The sequence below is a fragment of the Chiloscyllium plagiosum genome, unplaced genomic scaffold (genome assembly GCF_037043375.1).
Source record: "Chiloscyllium plagiosum isolate Xiang-an unplaced genomic scaffold, Cpla_swu_hap1 HiC_scaffold_3, whole genome shotgun sequence".
Taxonomy (NCBI): Eukaryota; Metazoa; Chordata; class Chondrichthyes; order Orectolobiformes; family Hemiscylliidae; genus Chiloscyllium; species Chiloscyllium plagiosum.
In genome coordinates, this window is record NW_028270141.1 from 44894105 (window position 1) to 44912878 (window position 18774).

The window sequence follows — 18774 nt, forward strand, 5'->3', positions numbered from 1 at the left end:
GGGGAAACGCCTTGGAATAAGATGTTCCTTTTTTTTATAACTGGATTTTCTGATGGGAAGTTTTATGGATGTTCTCTGTTGTCTCCCTTTTTTTTGTTTATTCTATTTCTCTTTTAGTCACAAGTAGGGGTGACATGAAGCCAGGGATAGGTGAAGTTCTCATCCTGTCTTTTTTCTTTTGATTTAAGGATCATCTCCTTGTTGATTTTTTCTGGCCTAAGGCTGGGGCACAGTCCGGGTTTGAAGGAGCTGTGAAGGAGGGGATGGGTAGGGTGAGTGTCCCCTGTGGGCAGGGGGAAAGAATCTTCCATTCAAGATTTTATGGTTGGTTTTCTTTGTAGTTTTTTGATAGTAATAGTTGTTAATAGTTATGATAGAGCAGTTTTTGTATATATAGTTCTTCGACTCTGAGTCTTAATTTACTTGTGCTCGGCGCTTTGTAAGCAGGGATCCCCCTCCGAGGGGTTCAAATGTCTCTGAAATGGGATATAGCTAAATGTCTTATTAACTGGCGCACCTGGAATATTAAGGGAAGTCATTCGCCTGTTAAAAGGAAAAAAGTGCTTTCTAGCCTTAAGAGGGAAAGGGTTAATATCACTTTGTTGCAGGATACCCATCTTGATAATGGGGAACACCAGAAATTACAACAGGGGGGTTATGACCAGGTATTCTTTTCATCCTTTACTACTAAAAGTAGGGGAGTGGCGGTACTTATTCAGAAAAATCTTCCGTTCACATTATTAGAGCAGGTGAAAGATGAGCAGGGATGGTTTGTGATACTTAAAGCCCTGATACATGGGGAGGAATATGACGTTTTAAATGTCTACTCTCCTCTGTCACATCCCCTTAAATTTTTGATTAGTGCTTTCTCCAAGTTGAGTGCTTTTGGAACACAGCACATTATTATAGGGGGGGATTTTAATTGTCTTTTGGATCTGACAGTGGACAGGATGACTTGTGGGCCCCCAGCTATTTCTTCACAGGCCAAGCAGGTGGTTGACTTATGCGAGGGGTTGGGGTTGGTGGATATTTGGAGATGTCTTCACCCTACCGGCAGGGACTTCACCTCTTTTTCAAACCCACATAAATGTCACATGTGGATTGACCTCCTTCTGGCTCCCTCAGCCCTCCTAGATCCGATTATGGGTTGTAGAATTGGGAATATAGCTGTCTCCGATCACGCGGCGGTATATTTAGAGGTTAAGGCCAAGAGTGAAGGGCTAGGTTTGCGGCACTGGCGTTTGGACCCTTTTCTTCTTAAGGATTCCAAATTTGTGGAATACATTTTGAAGGAGTTTCAGGAATTCTTGACTATCAACTCAGGGCATGGCTAGTAGTCTGTCCATGCTATGGGAAACTGCTAAGGCCTTTGCTAGAAGATTAGCTATTTCCTTTTCAGCTAGCCGGAAATGACAGAAGGAGGAACAGTAGCGTCTACTTGAGATGTGGTTGAAAGCCGCCGAACCGGCACATTTTGCGCAGCCTTTGGTGACTAAGCAACTGCGGATCACGGCTCTCCGGGCTGCATTGAATTCAATACTGACACAAAACGCAAAGAAAGAACTTGCCATTGGTCGACAAAGGCTGTTCGAATATAGGGATAGGCCAGGGAAGTATTTGGTGTACCTGACTAAAAGCGGTTCCTCAATCCATTACTGCAATCAGAGACATCGCCGGGGTCCTTACATACGATGCTAAAAAGATTAATGAGGCTTTTTGGAGCTTTTACTCTAAATTGTATTGGTCTGCAGATTGCAAGGACAGAAGGGCTAAAATGGAGACCTCTTTTTAAGAATCTGGACCCCCAGGAGTAACCATGGAACAGGCCTCTCTCCTTGATGCCCTCTTGACAGTTCAGGAAATATAGGAGGCAGCTAGGCAACTTCAGAGTGGGAAAGTACCTGGCCCTGATGGTCTCCCGGGTGAGTTTTATAAGGAGTTTGTAGGGATTCTGTCAGGGCCGATGTTGGAGATGTACAATCACTCCTATATATATGAATACCTACCACCATCTTTGAGAAGAGCTAATATTTCCTTAATTCTTTAGAAGGGGGAGGTTCCTGAGGATTGTGCCTCATACAGTCCCATCTCTGTATTAAATTCAGATTTCAAGATTCTGTCTAAGATCCTGGCGCTGAGATTGGAAAAGGTGTTGCCCCATATTATTAAAGAGGACCAGACAGGCTTTATAAGGGGCCATTGGTCCTCTAATAATATTAGAAGGTGGCTGAATATGGTCCAGGTCTGTCAGCAAAGATGGATTCAGGGATTGGTGATTTCTTAGATGCAGAGAAAGTATTTGACCTGGTGGAATGGCCATATCTTTTTTATGGGAGAAAGTGAGGACTGCAGATGCTGGAGATCAGAGCTGAAAATGTGTTGCTGGAAAAGCGCAGCAGGTCAGGCAGCATCCAAGGAGCAGGAGGTCAGGAATCCTGAAGAAGGATTAAATGCCCGAAACGTTGATTCTCCTGCTCCTTGGATGCTGCCTGACCTGCTGCACTTTTCCAGCAACACATATCTTTTTTATGTCTGAGAACAGTTTTGGTTGGGTGTGGTCTTTGCTAGGTGGGTGGAGGATTTTATATCTCCACCCTCTGGGCGCGGTCATCGCCAATGGGGTGAAATCTGGGAATTTTAGGATTGGTAGGGGTAGTCGGCAAGGCTGCCCCTTCTCATCGTTGTTGTTTACGGTAGTGATAGAGCCACTGGCAGTGGCCATTCGTCAGAACGTCCACATAACGCTCCGGAAGTGGGATCTAGGGCACACAAGATTACACTGTATGCGGATGATGTCCTTCTGTTTTTATTGAACCCAATGGCCTCCGTACCCCATTTGATACAATGTATCAATTCATTTCGGGCTATTTCAGGATATAAGATTAACTTTGCAAAATCGGAGGCTATGCCTTTGGGGTACCTTAAGGATGTGCCAGAAGTTGAAGGTAGCCCTAAGTTCCCTTTTAAGTGGTCACGGGCAGGGTTCTGATACCAAGGCATTTTTATTACCCCCAAGTTTGATCTGTTGTTTCGGACTAACTTTGCTCACTTGCTCGACAATATTAGGCGAGGTCTCCAGAGATGGGAGGCTCTTCCAATTTCATGGCTAGGCCGAATATCTCTCATTAAGATGAATGTTCTTCCTTGTTTGCTTTATCCTATGTGTATGCTCCCTATAATGTTTCTCAGGTCAACACTACGGAAGCTAATGGGATGGTTTGGTTCCTTTGTCTGGCATTATGGGCAGCCCCTCATCAAACTTACTAAATTGCAGTTGCCTTAAGGAGGGGGAGGAGTTGATTTCCCAGACATCAGGAGGTATCAACTGAGTTCTCTGCTGTCCTTTGTCTATGATTGGGTAGGTAACGATCCAAATTCAATACGACTGGATATTGAGGCCTCCCAGGCAAAGTGCCCTCTTATTAACCTGTTGTTCATGGATAAGATGAGGACATTTTTGGACCACTGCCGGAACCCCATTGTCATTAGTACAGTCAAGGCATGGAGGGCGATGCATCAGAGGGTTGTTTATCCAAGACTTCGCCACTTACGCCTATAGTTGGCATGCCAGGGTTCCGACCAGGAATGATGGACTTGGGGTTCAAACTATGGGCAGCGAGAGGAATTTCTAGTTTGGCAGACTTGTTTGAGGGGGAGGTTATGATGCCTTTTGAGGAACTGAGTCGCAAATACGGGTTGCCCAGCAGAGATCTTTTCCATTTTTTTCAGGTTAGGGATTTCATCCAGAAGAAGACTACGCTTCTCACTAAGCCCTATAAGCCCGATACAGAGAGGATGTTGCTACGTTCCACAAGCACCCTTTCAGTTAGTGCCATCAATCGCCTGCTGGGTAGCAGGGTCTGGCAGGATATTAACCGGTTATGTAAGGTCTAGGAGCAAGAGCTAGGAGTGGAGATCTCTTCTGAGACACGGGAGAACATATGGGAGAATGCTCAAAAGATCTCAATCTGTAATAGGACATGCACTATGCAGTTAAAAGTCCTGCACAGGGGTCATCTGGCACCAGACCGTCTGGCGAAGTTTAAAAAAGGGGCATCTTCAGTGTGCCCCAAATGTAAAAAAAGTGTAGGTACTCTTACCCATTGCTTCTGGACATGCCACAGGCTCCGTGTTTATTGGAGCACTGTGGCGAGATAGGGAGGGTATTGAGGACTGAAGTCAAAGTCGACTGCATATCCCTTCTCTTAAGTCTACCGAATTTACCATCTTTAGACGCGCATGGGAAGAAACTATTTAATATTCTTGCATACTGTGCACAGAAGAATATTCTGGTGTCTGAGAACCTGCCGGACTTGCTGGGATGGCAGAAATTAATTATGGTGCACATTCCCTTGGACTTTTTTACAAACATCATGCACCACACAACAGACCATTTTTATAAGACATGGCAGCCCTACTTGAGTTATTTGGATATGGATTTGCCAGTTATCTTAACTAGGGTGTTTGTTTAACCAGGATGGTTAGGTTTGTCAAGCCCTGGGCCCTGGAGGGGGTCTCCTGAGTTAATACGGGTACATATACAATGCTCCAGTTCCTTTGTTTGAGAGCTCTTCTGTTCTGTATTTTGTGGGGTTTTTTTGTTTTTTTTCACTTTTCTTTCTTTTTTTGATCTGTTAGTTATTTACTTATTTTTTGGTGTTGCTTTGCACAGTGTTAGGGTTTGATTTGTATTATAGGGTAGGTTAGTAGTTAGCAGACAGTAGTTGTATTGTAATTTATTTTTTTTTCTTTTTATTATACTGATATTTGTTATTGATTGTATTTTTCAATAATTTTATATGTTTGTAAAGTTTAAAAAAAAGTTCCTATTAAATATCTTTGCAAAAAAAAGTGTTTATGTTTGAAATAATAACCCTTACTGGCTTTTCGAGGCCACTGCTTCAATGCACCTGAGTAAATTTAACACTTTGGTATATCAAGACTTAGTGTTTGCATTCTGCAATTCAGTTTTGCTGTGACAACTGGATACCTTGTGGTCTAAGGTGTGATGTGAAAATAGAACATAGAACAGTATAGTACAATATAGCCCTTCGGCCCACAATGTTGTGCCGGACATTTATCTTAATCTAGATCAACCCAACCTATACACCCCTCAATTTACTGCCATCCATGTGCCTATCCAATAGTCACTTAAATTTCCCTAATGTCTCTGACTCGACTACCACCATTAGCAGTGCATTCCACGCACCCACCACTCTCTGTGTAAAGGACCTACCTCTGACATATACCATATACCTTCTTCCAATTACCTTAAAAGTATGACTCCTCTTGACAGCCATTTCTGCCCTGGGGAAAAGTCTCTGACTAGCTACTTTACCGATGCCTCTCATTACCTTGAACACCTCTATCAAGTCACCTCTCTTCCTTCTTCTCTCCAGTGTGAAAAGCCATAGCTCACTCAACCTCTCTTCATAAGACAAGCCCTCCAGTCCAGGCAACATCCTGGTAAATCTCTTCTGCACACTCTCTAAAGCATCTACATCCTTCCTATAATGATGCGACTAAAACTGGACACAATATTCCAAATGTTTTATAAGGCTGCAGCAAAACCTCACAGCTCTTAAACTCAATGCCCCTGTTAATGAAAGCCAAAACACTATATGCCTTCTCAACAACCCAATCAACTTGGGTGGCAACTCTGAGGGATCTATATAAGTGGACCCCAATATCCCACTGTTGCTCCACACTGCCAAGAATCCTGTCTTTAACTCTGTATTCAGCATTCAAATTCGATCTTTCAAAATGAATCACTTCGCATTTATTCAGTTTGAATTCCATCTGCCACTTCTCAGCCCAGCTGCGCAACCTGCCAATGTTTTGTTGTAGCCCGCAAAACCCCTCAACATTATCCACAACACTACCAACCTTTGTGTCATTGGCAAACTTACTAACCCACTCTTCCACTTCTTCATCCAAGTCATCTATAAAAACTGCAAAGAGCAGAGGCCCAAGAGCAGATCCCATTACGGGGCGCCACTGATAACTGACTGCCAGACAAAATGCTTTCCATCCTCTACCACTTGCTGTCTTGTTTTGGCCAGCCACTTCTGTATCCAGACAGCTAAATTTCCCCATATCCCATACCTCCTAACTTTCTGAATCAGCTTACAGTGGGGAACCTTATCTAACGTCTTACTGAAATCTATATACACAACATCCACTGCTCAATCTTTGTCAACTTGTCTCATACATCCACAAAGAACTCAAGAAGGCTTGTGAGGCATGACCTGCCCCCTCAAAGCTATGCTGACTATCTTTAATCAAACTGTTTTTTCCAAATAGTCATAAATCCTATCTCCCAGAATCCTTTCCAGTACCTTGCTTACTACAAACGTAAGGCTGACCAGTCTGTAATTCCCAGGACTTTCCCTATTCCCTTACTTGAACAGAGGAACAACATTCACCTCCCAATCATCCAGTACTACTCCCAGGGAGAGTGAAGATGCAAAGATCATTGCCAGAGGCACAGCAATCTCATTCCTTGCTTCCCATAGTAACCTTGGATATATGTGGTCCGCCCCTGGGGACTTATCTGTCTTGACGATTCCCAGAATTTCCAGCACGTCCATTTTCTTAATATCAATCTCTTCAAGTTTATTAATCTGGTCCACGGTGTTTTCACTATCAACAAGGTCCCTCTCTAGTGAACACTGAAGCAAAAAAAACCCATTTAGGGCCTCCCCTACCTCTTCAGACTCCAGACACAAGTTCCCTCCACTATCCCTGATCAGCCATACCTTCTCTCTGATCATTCTCTTATGCCACATGTAAGTGTAGGTACAGATATTTACGTAGGAAACTAATGGGATCAGAACTTCTAATAACTACACCTCCATATGTACCTTCAGTTGTGGAGAATGAGTGAAATCTGACACGCACTTATTTCTTTTTAGGTGAAAAATTAAAACATTAAACTTTTCAGTCTTTATAGTTTAAAGTTCCCTGTTCAGAACTATGTATAATGTGTTTCCCAGCAGATCTGACAGTATCTGCATTTGTGAAATGAATGCTATATTGATATCCATTGTTATTTTCATGTATTGGATACCATTTCATCATGAATCCAAATTTTTTAAAAAATCTACATTTGCAGTGTGCAAAATTTCACTGATCTCTATGGTGTTTTCCAGGAAATGTAACATCTGACAAAGTGATTCGCTCAAGTCTTGCCCTACGCCACAACATAGTGAAGACAGTCAAAGACCAGGTTGTGCTCTGTCAAGAAGGGACACCAACTAAATTCACAGTAGAAAATATTTTCAAGTACACCATTTCCGTGCTGATGTGTGCATCCTATAGAAATCAGATACTGCATATTTTTGTGCGCCCTGCCTTGGTAGCAATTGCATTTCAAAATGCACAAAGTTGCAGGAAAGGTAAATACTTTTCAAAAATATTCATTATATGATATCTCAAATTGAATGGCACATTGTTATCCTTACATCTTTGGAAACAGGATTTAAGATCCATATTGAGCATATGGAATGAAGGACTCCTGTATCTGTTGGTTGTGAAGATTTAATGCAAAATAAACTTAATCTAAATGACTTTTGTGGGTACACAGCACAAATGTCATCATTGTGACAGTGATTACCAAGATGGGTTGTGAGGGATTTGGGAAATCCAACACAATGGTAGGAAGATTGGTAAGGTCACATTTGTTGGGGCAGGGTATGATAGTAGGAATAGTGCTGGGGAAAAAAAATGCATTATTTTTATCTAACTAGTGTCAAAAGTAGTTGACGCTGAGAGGTTCAATACTTTTACTTATTTTGCTGAAGGAAAAATAGTTTACAAATGAAATAGATTGAAAAAGTAGATTATGCTTGCATTATTATGCTCTGACATTATGCTACTTTTCAAAGTTCTAAATGTCTCCTGTTGTGCCTTCCCATTGCAGATTTGAATATCCTTCCTTTCCCTTGATTGGCTTTGTTCTATCACCTGACCTCACATAGTAGTTCCTCATCATTTTCTAGTTCACCAGTTTTTTTTATATAGATATTTTTATTGACAATTTAACATGTTTTTACACGTTTACAAAAACCCAAGTATAAACATTGATATATAGTTAAATCTTAAATAAATGATAACCAAAATCTATCAAACAAGAAAAAAGAAATACCAAGAGAGAAAACAAAACAAAACTCAACTAACTACTCATCTAGCTTACAACTAACCAGAGTGTGTGATTAAAATTCTTACATTATTCAAGAGAAAAAAAACCCAATGGATGACACATAAATTGAGCAGTGATATACATGCTCAGAATGTGTTAACATCAGATCACAACAAAACCCATATTCATGTGGGATTCCTCTTCCGGGGGCCCTGGACCAGCCAGGTTCACCCTCTCAATTAAATAAAGGCCCTTGTAGGATGACCGAGATATCTGTATTTGTGTAATTCAAGAAGGGCTGCCATATTTTATGGAGTAATTTGGTTTTTCTCTTGGTGCACCATATTTGTAAAGAAGTCAGGGGGAGTATATTCCATAATTATTCTGTGCCAACTCGAAAGTCCATGGGGGCCCTCAGCCACCCAGTTTACCAAAATGTTTTTCCTTGCACAGAAAGAGAGAATGCAAAAATCTCTTCCCTGTCGTAATTTCAGGTGTTCTTTCTCCAATAAATGTGTCTCCTATAGGAGAGGTATATCGATTCTTTCTTTCTTGAGATTTGATAATATTCTCCTCCTTTTGATTGGTGAATTACTCCCCATGACACTCCAGGTGCAGCATTTAATCAACCGATTATCCATAATCACTGGGCAAGTCTGAGACCGCCCGGGAGAAGAAACCCTATCCAAAACAACCCGAGCATAGAGCATATAAAATTCACAAAAATAAAAGCTCTTTCGAACCTTCAGATCAATATAATAAAAAACTATTTCTAAATAAAAAAAACGTATTTAAACTGAGATCTTCCCCTTATTCCCAGGGGGCATCACTTCCTTTCCAAAAAACCCATCATAACCTCTCCAAACCAGTGCCCCACCCTTGACTCAGGCACCCCACGATAGGATAAAGAAAATTCAAGTACACTACTGAACTAGAACTAACAGTGAGTACCCTATCCCCCAACCCCCCCAACCACACCAACACCTGGATATATTTGGTAATGTTAATACCATATATGAACATATATGACTATAAAATTACAGTCTCAGCAAATAATAATTAAATACAGTAATACAAAATAACAGGGGAAAACAACCCCGCTCCCAAGGACAAAGATAAAATAGGATAAGATAGCCACCTTCCCCCCATCTACATTAACTAGACCCCCTGGCCTATGTATATAAAAAAAGGGGGTAAGAAAATCGCTAAGTAAAGAATTAATAAATAAACCCTTCTTCCCATCCCCCCCCGCCGGAGATAATATTAAACAGTAAAGTAATGAAAGGAAAAAAAAGGGGGGGGTAAACCAGGGTGGGGGTAGGGCAAAACAACATCAATTAACTCTTATAATTTATCTAAGAGAGTCAAAAAGTTCCTTGGCCTTCTCCGGTGATCCGAATACACGGACTCTTCATGGTAGCGCAAGGAATATTGAATGTTTAAATCCCTTAAACGCTTCTTTGCTTCATCAAACGCCTTCCTCTTTCAGACCAGAGCTAGGGAAAAGTCCTGAAATAACATAATCTTGGATCCTTTATAAGTCATGGCTTGGGGATCTTTCCCAAGATTTCTGGAGGCTTTCAAGAGCATCTGCCTCCCCAGATAGCTCTGCAGCTGAAACAGGGCCGGGCGGGGGCACTGATTCGAGCCGGGCCCGCGTATTGCAACCCGATAGGCCCATTCCACCCTTACCTGGCCTGATCCAGCCTCCAGATTTAAAAGCTGTGGAAGCCACTGTTCAAGGAACATTGTAAGCTGGCCTTCCTCTTCCCGTTCGGGAAGGCCCAGCAAACAAATATTTTTTCGATGACCTCGATTCTCGAGGTTGTCAATGTGATTCTCTAAGGTCCGGACTTGCTGCTCGAGAGTCCGGACCCGATCCACGGCTGATTCTGCAATGGCCTTGGAGGTTGCGGCCTTTAGCTCCGCACCTCTGACTCATCGCTCAATTCCTTCGATGTCTCGGCTGTGCTTTTGTAGCGCGGCCGAGAGTGAATTCCATCGACTTCGGGACTCTTCAATGAAAGCATCGATCTTCGCATCGAGTTTGGAGATTATTTCCGTGAGGCTCGCCACCGTAGGTAAGTCCCCCAGGGCAGCTGCAGACGCCTCTGCTGCAGCTGGGAAGGGTGGGGGAGGCACTCCTGCCTGCTGAGAGCTGCGGGCTCCTTTCCACCTAGTCATTTTTACAGGAGACTGAACTGTTTAAATTTAGTACTAAACCACTAATTACTTTAAGTAAAAACTATTTTAAATGAGTTGGTGGGTGTGGTGGAAGTGGGTGGCCCACTTTGCCTAGGTCTTGGGAGGAGCACTATAGACTCAGACTTGCTGAGTCGTCGCCATCTTGGATCTCCATGAGTTCACCAGTTTTAACATTGGCAGTGAACTTTGTTGGCACGTTAGTTGAAATAACTTCACAGAGATTAGTATCCTGTCATTAAGCCACCCTTTATTTACGTGTGAAGAGTCCTTGACACTGATCCAGCTCCCTCAGTGCCAGCTCTCAGAATGAACAGAACCTCTGACACTCTTGTTTACATCTGTCAGCCAGTGCTCCTTGATTGGGGCTATTAATCTGGCCCAAACAGGGAACTCATTCTATGAGGTCCATCTGATTGACCTTGTTACAGTCACTACAGCCGTTCCCTATCAGTCAAGGACATTGGCCAGTTCTTTTTTTCTGTAGCTCTTCCTGGGGTGTTTTAGCACCAGTGCATGTTCTTCTAACTCTGTCTCTGAGATAGGCGATGTGCAATGCACAGTAGTTCGCCTCTTTTACCTGGAGTGTCTTGGAAGAAATTCACTCCCCTCTTCAGGTGGCAACGGTGTCAAGGCCATGACATCCACCATGTCCATCTGAGATTCTGAGGAATCTTCAATGCTTGAGGGAGAGGGAGAACCCATGGTTTCAGTCAGAAAGGCAGTTGAGGAGCTGGGCTCATTGTGCTCCCGCACTGTTTGAGAGTTTGCAGCTTTCATGTGGTCTACCTGCTTGTTCAGGACCATTACACCTATCTGAACTTTATATGGACCTGACCTCACTCTTCCAGATGGAATTTCATTTGTCAATTTTCTGTCTACCTGACCAGTCTATTAATATCTATGACAGTCTAACTATTCCTTCCTCACTGTTAACTACGTGACCAATGCTTGTGTTATCTAAAGACACTCTAATCGTACCCTCTGCAGTTGTATTGAAAGAATTAGATCAGTACATTGGTGAGACAGGATCTTTGATCAGAATATCAAGATGTAGAATCAGTTTGGGTGGAGCTAAAAAGCAATAAAAGGCAGCAAGCATTTGAAAAAGCTGTTTATATGTCAGAAAAGCAATGGTGGGAATATGTAGCATGGTGTAAATCAGAACAGCGTGATACAGTAATAGTGGGGGACTTCAATCTACATATAGACTGGGTAAATCTAATAATGTGGAGGTCAACATGCTGGAATCTATTCAAGATGGATTTTCAACAATAGTAAGTTGATGAACCAACCAGAGTATGGGACATTTTAGATTTAGTGTTGTGCTAATTAATATTCTGTTGTAAAGGAACTTTGAGGGAAGAGTGTCCAGTGTATAGAATTTCACATCAAGTTTGAAAGTGGTGTAATTCACTTAGTTCTGAAACTAAGGACTTTAATTTAAACAAACAAAACCACAAACGTGTGAGGGACAAGTGGCTATGATAGATTGGGAAACAACATTAAAGGGTCTGATAGTAATCAGGAAATAGCATTTTAAAAATTAATATATGATATGCAACAAAGTGTACATTCTATTTGAAACAAAAATATCTATCTCAAAAGATGATCCGTCCATAGCTAACAAGATGGTTAGATCAGAGGAAGAGGCTTATTAAGTTTTTAAAAAATTAAGCCGAAGATTGGGAACATTTTAGAATTTGACAAGGGTAGACCAAGAAACTGATGAAAGAGAAAGCAGAATATAGAAGTAAACTACTGAGAAACATAAACCTGGAATGTTAGAGTTTTGATAGTTCTGTGAAAAGGGGATTAGGAAAGGCAAACATGGGCCTATTATGGGCAGAGAGCAGAGAATTTAATATGCATAATAAACAAATTACAGAAACTAAATAATTACTCCTTCATAGAGAAGGGCAGAGAAAATTCTCAGAAAATTCCCTAGAGACAAGGGACGACAGAGAATGAGGGACTGAAAAAAAGTTGTATTTGTTAAAAGAAAAGGAATTAGAGTCATAGAGATGTACAGCACGGAAACAGACCCTTCGGTCCAACCCATCCAGGCCGACCAGATATCCCAACCCAATCTAGTCCCACCTGCCAGCACCCGGCCCATTGGAGGAATTAGTAGAATTGAAACTAGATAGATCCCGATGTGATAATCTTCGTTCCAGAATGTTGAAAATGTGACTAAAATAGTGGTTGCACTGATTTTAAAATTCTTTAAATTCTGGAATGGTTCTATAGATTTAAAGGTAGCAAATGTTAAAACCCTGCTATTTAAGAAGGAGAGGGAATCAAAATGGGAAACTATAGATTGTTATCCTGACATCAGCAATGGAGAATATGTTGGAATCTATTATAAAGGATGGATAATTAGACAATTATGGTAAGATTAAGCAGATTAGCATGGATTTATGAAAGGGAAATCATGTTTGACAAACCTTTGAGTTTTTTGAAGATGTAATAGATGAGAGGGAACCAATGGATCCAGTATATGTAGGTTTCTGAAAGGCTTTCAGTAAGTTCCTTCACAGGAATTATAGGAGATGATATTGTGGGGTAGTATACTGGGATAGGTTGAGAATTGGTTATAAGACGGAAAGCACAGATTTGGAAGAAACCAGTCATTCTCAAGTTGCCAGGTTGTGACTTAATGGAGTACTGCAAGGGTCTGCATTAGGGGTCTCAGTTATTTACAATCTATAACAATGATTTAGATATGGCAAACAAATGTAATATATCCAAGTTTACTGATAACACAGAAATAAATGGAAATGAGGGTTGTGGGGACGATGCAAAGAAGCTTCAAGAAGATTTAGACATGCTAAATAAATTGGCAAGAATGGGGCAAATAGAATATGATGTGGAAAGCAATGAAGTTATTCGTTTTGGTAGACAAAATGGAAATGCAGAGTACTTATTTAGAGAGGCTGGACAGTATTGCTGTGCAAAGAGACTTGGATATCCTTGTTCGTAACTCTTTGAAAGCTACATGCATGTGTCATAAGCAATTAGAAAGGAAGATTGCAGTTGTCTTTTTATTACATGGGGAGATAATGGTGTAATGTTCATGTCTCAAAATTCAGAGGTTCAGGCTCATGCTCTGGGGACATGGGTTCAAATCCCACCATAGAAGCTGGTGGAAGTTAAAGTTAAACTCAATTAATGTATGTCTCACTGGTCTTAATGATGATGAATAATTATCATAGGTTTTTTTTAAAACAACAACCAGTCTAATTCATTAAATCTGCCATCCTTATCCTGTCAGGCTCCAGACCTACATCATTGTGATTGACTCTTAGCTGCCTGCTGAAATTGCCTAGCAAATCAAAGGCAATGAGGGATGACCAACAATTGTTGGCCTTGCTCACAATATTCACATGCCATGAAAGAATAAAAAAAGTGCCATTCTTAACAAAGAGCATTATGCAGGAGTTGCAAGAAATAAGTAGACGCTGTATAGGTGCTTCCTCTTGGGAACATTGGGAATGTTATGGTGAAAAGAGCCTGTTGGCCTATCTGCTGCTCCTATCCTCCACTCCCAACCTCCTGCAGCCCTAGAGTGCTTTCCAATGTGTTTCCACAAGACATATAGGCCAGGGACTTTCAAGATGCAGTACAAAATGTGGCAAGAGTGTAAAGTGTGTACTGTATATTATGTGATTAAAATAACTAATACATTTAAAATTCCTTCCTGCATAAAATTAAGCTAAAATAGATCATGTCTAGCTTCAGATTTCTGATAAAGGTTTCAAGTGTTCTAATGCTTTCTTCCCACAGATGCTGCTAGACATGCTAAGTTTCTTGAGCAATTTCTGTTTTTGCTTTTGAAGGTTATAAGTAATACTGTTTTTTTTTCAGAGGATGTCTACAGCTGCTTTAGCTACCTGCATCAAGTATTGTCTGACGAGTTTATTTTTTTGCCAGGAGATCTCGTCAAGGTAATGTGAAATGCAGTGTGAGATACATAAATACATGCCAAGAATAACTTTGTATCAGGCACTTTGCTTCCTAATACATTTCCTACACATTCTTGCACCAAGAGGGAGGTCAGAAATAGATGGTGTCAATTTTCATAATGTGTTCCAATGGAATGCTGAGCTGTGTTGTTATTAAGGTTGCAATATACTTCATAAAGTCACTTACAATAACTATTAAGGCCATACAGTGAAAATGTATTGTTCGTTGAATTATGGAGCACAATAAATACTCTTTCAAAGCACTTCGAATATTACAAAGTATTTGTAAAACCAACAATACTCGAAATGCTAAATAAGTAACTAAGAAATTGCCAAATTTGTAACTCTCTAAAATGGCCTGTTCTCTTGTTATGATCAGTTTTGATCCAGATTCTATCTCATGTTTTTCATGTTATATTTAGTATTGTGACTGTTTTCTTTTGCTGCAGGACTTTGATGAAGGGCTGTACTTGGTCACGAAGAGTGGTGCCATTCAGGGCTCCCACACAGACCTCTACATTTCTGAGAAGGGCAGTGATACCATTTCCTTTTTATCAGAAATGTTCAGACCTTTTCTGGAAGGTTATCAGGTAAGTTAATGGATTTTCTGCTGAAATATTTAATCAGCTTTTGTTTTTTGTTCGTACTTTTAGAATTTTCCTTTAGTTAGTGAAGTATATGCTGCTAATAATTTAATTGTTTTAGAATTCCTTTACATTTCTGTGTTTACATTTAAATGTCTGTTGTAAAGCAGTTCCATTCTAAATCTGGTCAGGTTGCACTAGTTTCTCTTTATCCTTTGAACAGTTATAAGTTGTCAGCAGGTTAGATAGGATGGACAGTGAGTGACACCTTGGATGGTGATGGCTAGCACGAGGGACATAGCTTTGAATTGAGGGGTGATAGATGTAGGATAGATATCAGAGGTAGTTTCTTAACTCAGAGAGTAGTAAGGACATGGAACTCCCTGCCTGCAACAGTAGTAGACTCGCCAACTGGTCATTGGATAAACATGGATAAAAATACTGTAGGTTAGATGGGCTTCAGATTGGTTCCACAGGTTGGTGCAACATCAAGGGCCTGTACTGCGCTGTAACTTTCTATGTTTTTGGGTATTATGCAATAATTGCGTAAGTGCTTTGCTGTTCAGTTACAACTTGTAGTGTCCTTCTTCTAATATTTAGAGATTAGCATTAAGAAAAACAAGCCAAGCAGAGCTTTTTCACTGAAAGAATTGCAGTGAGTAACCAGGGAAAACTTTTCTCGCTCATAACATTTAAAGTAAATGTTCAAACATAAGGAAGGAAAGACTTGAACTTCTGCAGCATCTTTCACAACTTGAGGACACCCCAAAGTGCTGAATAATTCAGTAAACATCTTTTGAAATACGTTCACGATTGTTGTTTGGAAATGTGGCACCAGAGTTTGCACAAAATCAAGCTGACACAACCAATACTGTAACAATGAGCAGATAATTTGACAAAGTGATGTTAATTGATGACTAAAAATTAACCAGGATACGACTGAGTCACAACTTTATCATGTAAGAGTAGAAGTTAATACAGTGTGGCAATCACATTTGCACTGAGGTAAATTCACGTGAGTCTATTGTTTATAAACTGGACTTTTCCAATATATAACATAAGTTAGGAGGTTTTATAGTGAGTCATGTTCTGCATATTGGGTGTTATTTAAAAAGATATTGAGTATAGAAATAAAAAGAGAATATGTCATGTAAATTAATAATTAGGACAACAGGCAATTATTAAAACATTTGTAAAGATAGATTAGCATTCATCCAATTTGTATTTAAACAAGTCTGTTCCGATCAATAATCTGGAATTAAGACATCATGAACTCTTAAATTTAACAGCTTTTATGGCCTTAATAGTCAAATGGATATGTCAGTGGGATTACATCACATTGTTCTTGCATATTTATAGTAGCAATTCACCTGAAATTATATCAAAAAAAGAAGTGCTAGCCATAAGCCTTAAGCTTGTTGATCTGACAAATGACACATGGTTATATAAAATAATTGAACTTCAAGCTAAGAGAAAGAAAATATTACAGTGCCGAAGGTCTGAAAACAAAAGCAGAAAGTGCAATCTGGCAGCATCTGGAGAGAGAAAAAGAAGTAAAGTTAATGTCTTGAGTATTAAAGAATTACTTTTCTATGCATGCGTCTTTGCAAAATATGTAAATGCTCATGTTCGCAAGTAATTTTTGTCCGATATGTGCCTCGATATGGATTTTTTTGATTGGAAGATGTTGACATCGCTGCTTAAGCCAGGATTTATTACTCATTCCTAATGCCTTTGAAAAGTTGGTGGTGAGATGCCTTCTTGAACTGCAGTAGTCTTTGGGGTCTGATTAGAACAAGTCAACATGGATTTAGTAAAGGGAGGTCATGCCTGACAAACCTGTTGGAATTTTTTGAAGAGGTAACAAGTAGGTTAGACCAGGGAAACCCAGTGGATGTGGTCTATCTAGACTTTCAAAAGGCCTTTGATAAGGTGCCACACGGGAGGCTGCTGAGCAAGGTGAGGGCCCATGGTGTTCGAGGTGAGCTGCTGGGATGGATTGAGGATTGGCTGTCTAACAGAAGGCAGAGAGTTTGGATAAAAGGTTCTTTTTCAGAATGGCAGCCGGTGACGAGCGGTGTCCCGCAGGGTTCGGTGCTGGGGCCACAGCTGTTCGCATTATATATTAATGATTTGGAAGAGGGAACCGGGGGCATTCTAGCGAAGTTTGCCGATGATACGAAGTTAGGTAGACAGGCAGGTAGTACTGAGGAAGTGGGGAGGCTACAGAAGGATCTAGACAGGTTGGGAGAGTGGTCCAGGAAATGGCTGATGGAATTTAACGTGAGCAAGTGCGAGGTCTTGCACTTTGGCAAAAAGAATAAAAGCATAGACTACTTTCTAAATGGTGAGAAAATTAATAAAGCCAAAGCACAAAGGGATCTGGGAGTGCTAGTCGAGGATTCTCTAAAGGTAAACATGCAGGTTGAGTCCGTGATTAAGAAAGCGAATGCAATGTTGTCTCTTACCTCAAGAGGGTTGGAATATAAAAGCAGAGATGTACTACTAAGACTTTATAAAGCTCTGGTTAGGCCCCATTTGGAGTACTGTGTCCAGTTTTGGTCCCCACACCTCAGGAAGGACATACTGGCACTGGAACGTGTCCAGCGGAGATTCACACAGATGATCCCTGGAATGACAGGTCTAACATATGAGGAACGGCTGAGGATACTGGGATTGTATTCGTTGGAGTTTAGAAGATTAAGGGGAGACTTAATAGAGACATACAAAATAATACATGGCTTGGAAAAGGTGGATGCTAGGAAATTGTTTCAGTTAAACGAGGAGACTAGGACCCGTGGACACAGCCTTAGAATTAGAGGGGGTCATTTCAGAACAGAAATGCGGAGACATTTCTTCAGCCAGAGAGTGGTGGGCCTGTGGAATTCATTGCCACGGAGTGCAGTGGAAGCCGGGACGCTAAATGTCTTCAAGGCCGAGATTGATAGATTCTTGTTGTCTAGAGGAATTAAGGGCTACGGGGAGAACGCTGGTAAGTGGAGCTGAAATGCGCATCAGCCATGATTGAATGGCGGAGTGGACTCAATGGGCCGAATGGCCTTACTTCCACTCCTATGTCTTATGGTCTTATGGGGTGTTTTGAAAATAACTTACAGGAAGTTTAATAATTTGAGTTGTCTTCAGTCATTGTCATCTATTTTTCAATGTAAGACCTCCAACAAAGTTTAAATGTTTCATGTCTTCCCTTCTCCAGATCAGTGCTTTTGTTTCTCAAATAAACCTGCTTTGATAGCAAATCTCTTTAATGTATAGACTGGCTTGGAGAGTTGCTCAGTCTCTGTATGCTGCACATCCCAAATGGTTTTTATTTTCACAATTGGCCTCAGTCACATGATAATTCGTCTTTGATCTATTTATGTATATCTCCCCAGCTTGAATTTTGTCCAATTTTTCACAATGTATGCAGTTTATTTCTATATCTGTTAAATATTTGTCCTGTTCCTTCAGCTCACAGCATTCGCTGCCCCAAATAGAACTTAATAGTTGGTACTGAGAAGTCACTTGTCTGATTAATTAAACACTCACAAAGCAACCGCAAATCATCTTTGTGATACGAGCCTGCCTTTGCCATTATTTTTATTTCTGTAACAGAGTTCTATGTTAGTCTTATTATCTAGGCAAGGTTACAGAATCACAGAACTGTTAAAGCACAGAAGGAGGCCATTTGGTCTGTCATGTCTTTGCAAATTCTCCAAAGGGACAACTCATTTAATGCAAATCTATTTGTCCGTAACCATGTACATTCTGTTTTTTCCAACCTTCTTCTCTCTTAACTGCTACAATTGAACATAATCTGCATTCCAGATTTTAACCACTCAATGTTTCTCCTCATGTCACCATTGCTCTTTTACCAATTAAAGCG

The 18774-nt window shown here is 40.7% G+C and overlaps 1 protein-coding gene across 4 annotated transcripts in view; it reads left to right on the top strand.

Moving 5' to 3' along the window:
• gnpat (glyceronephosphate O-acyltransferase) overlaps positions 1-18774 on the top strand; it is a 67948-nt gene that overhangs the window by 32311 nt on the left and 16863 nt on the right. For all 4 annotated transcript variants that reach the window (XM_087978949.1, XM_087978934.1, XM_043680846.2 and 1 more), the window contains 3 exons: positions 7152-7397; positions 14210-14289; positions 14757-14897. In XM_087978949.1, the coding sequence (XP_087835075.1) occupies positions 7152-7397; positions 14210-14289; positions 14757-14897 (467 nt within the window). The remainder of the gene's footprint in view (positions 1-7151; positions 7398-14209; positions 14290-14756; positions 14898-18774) is intronic.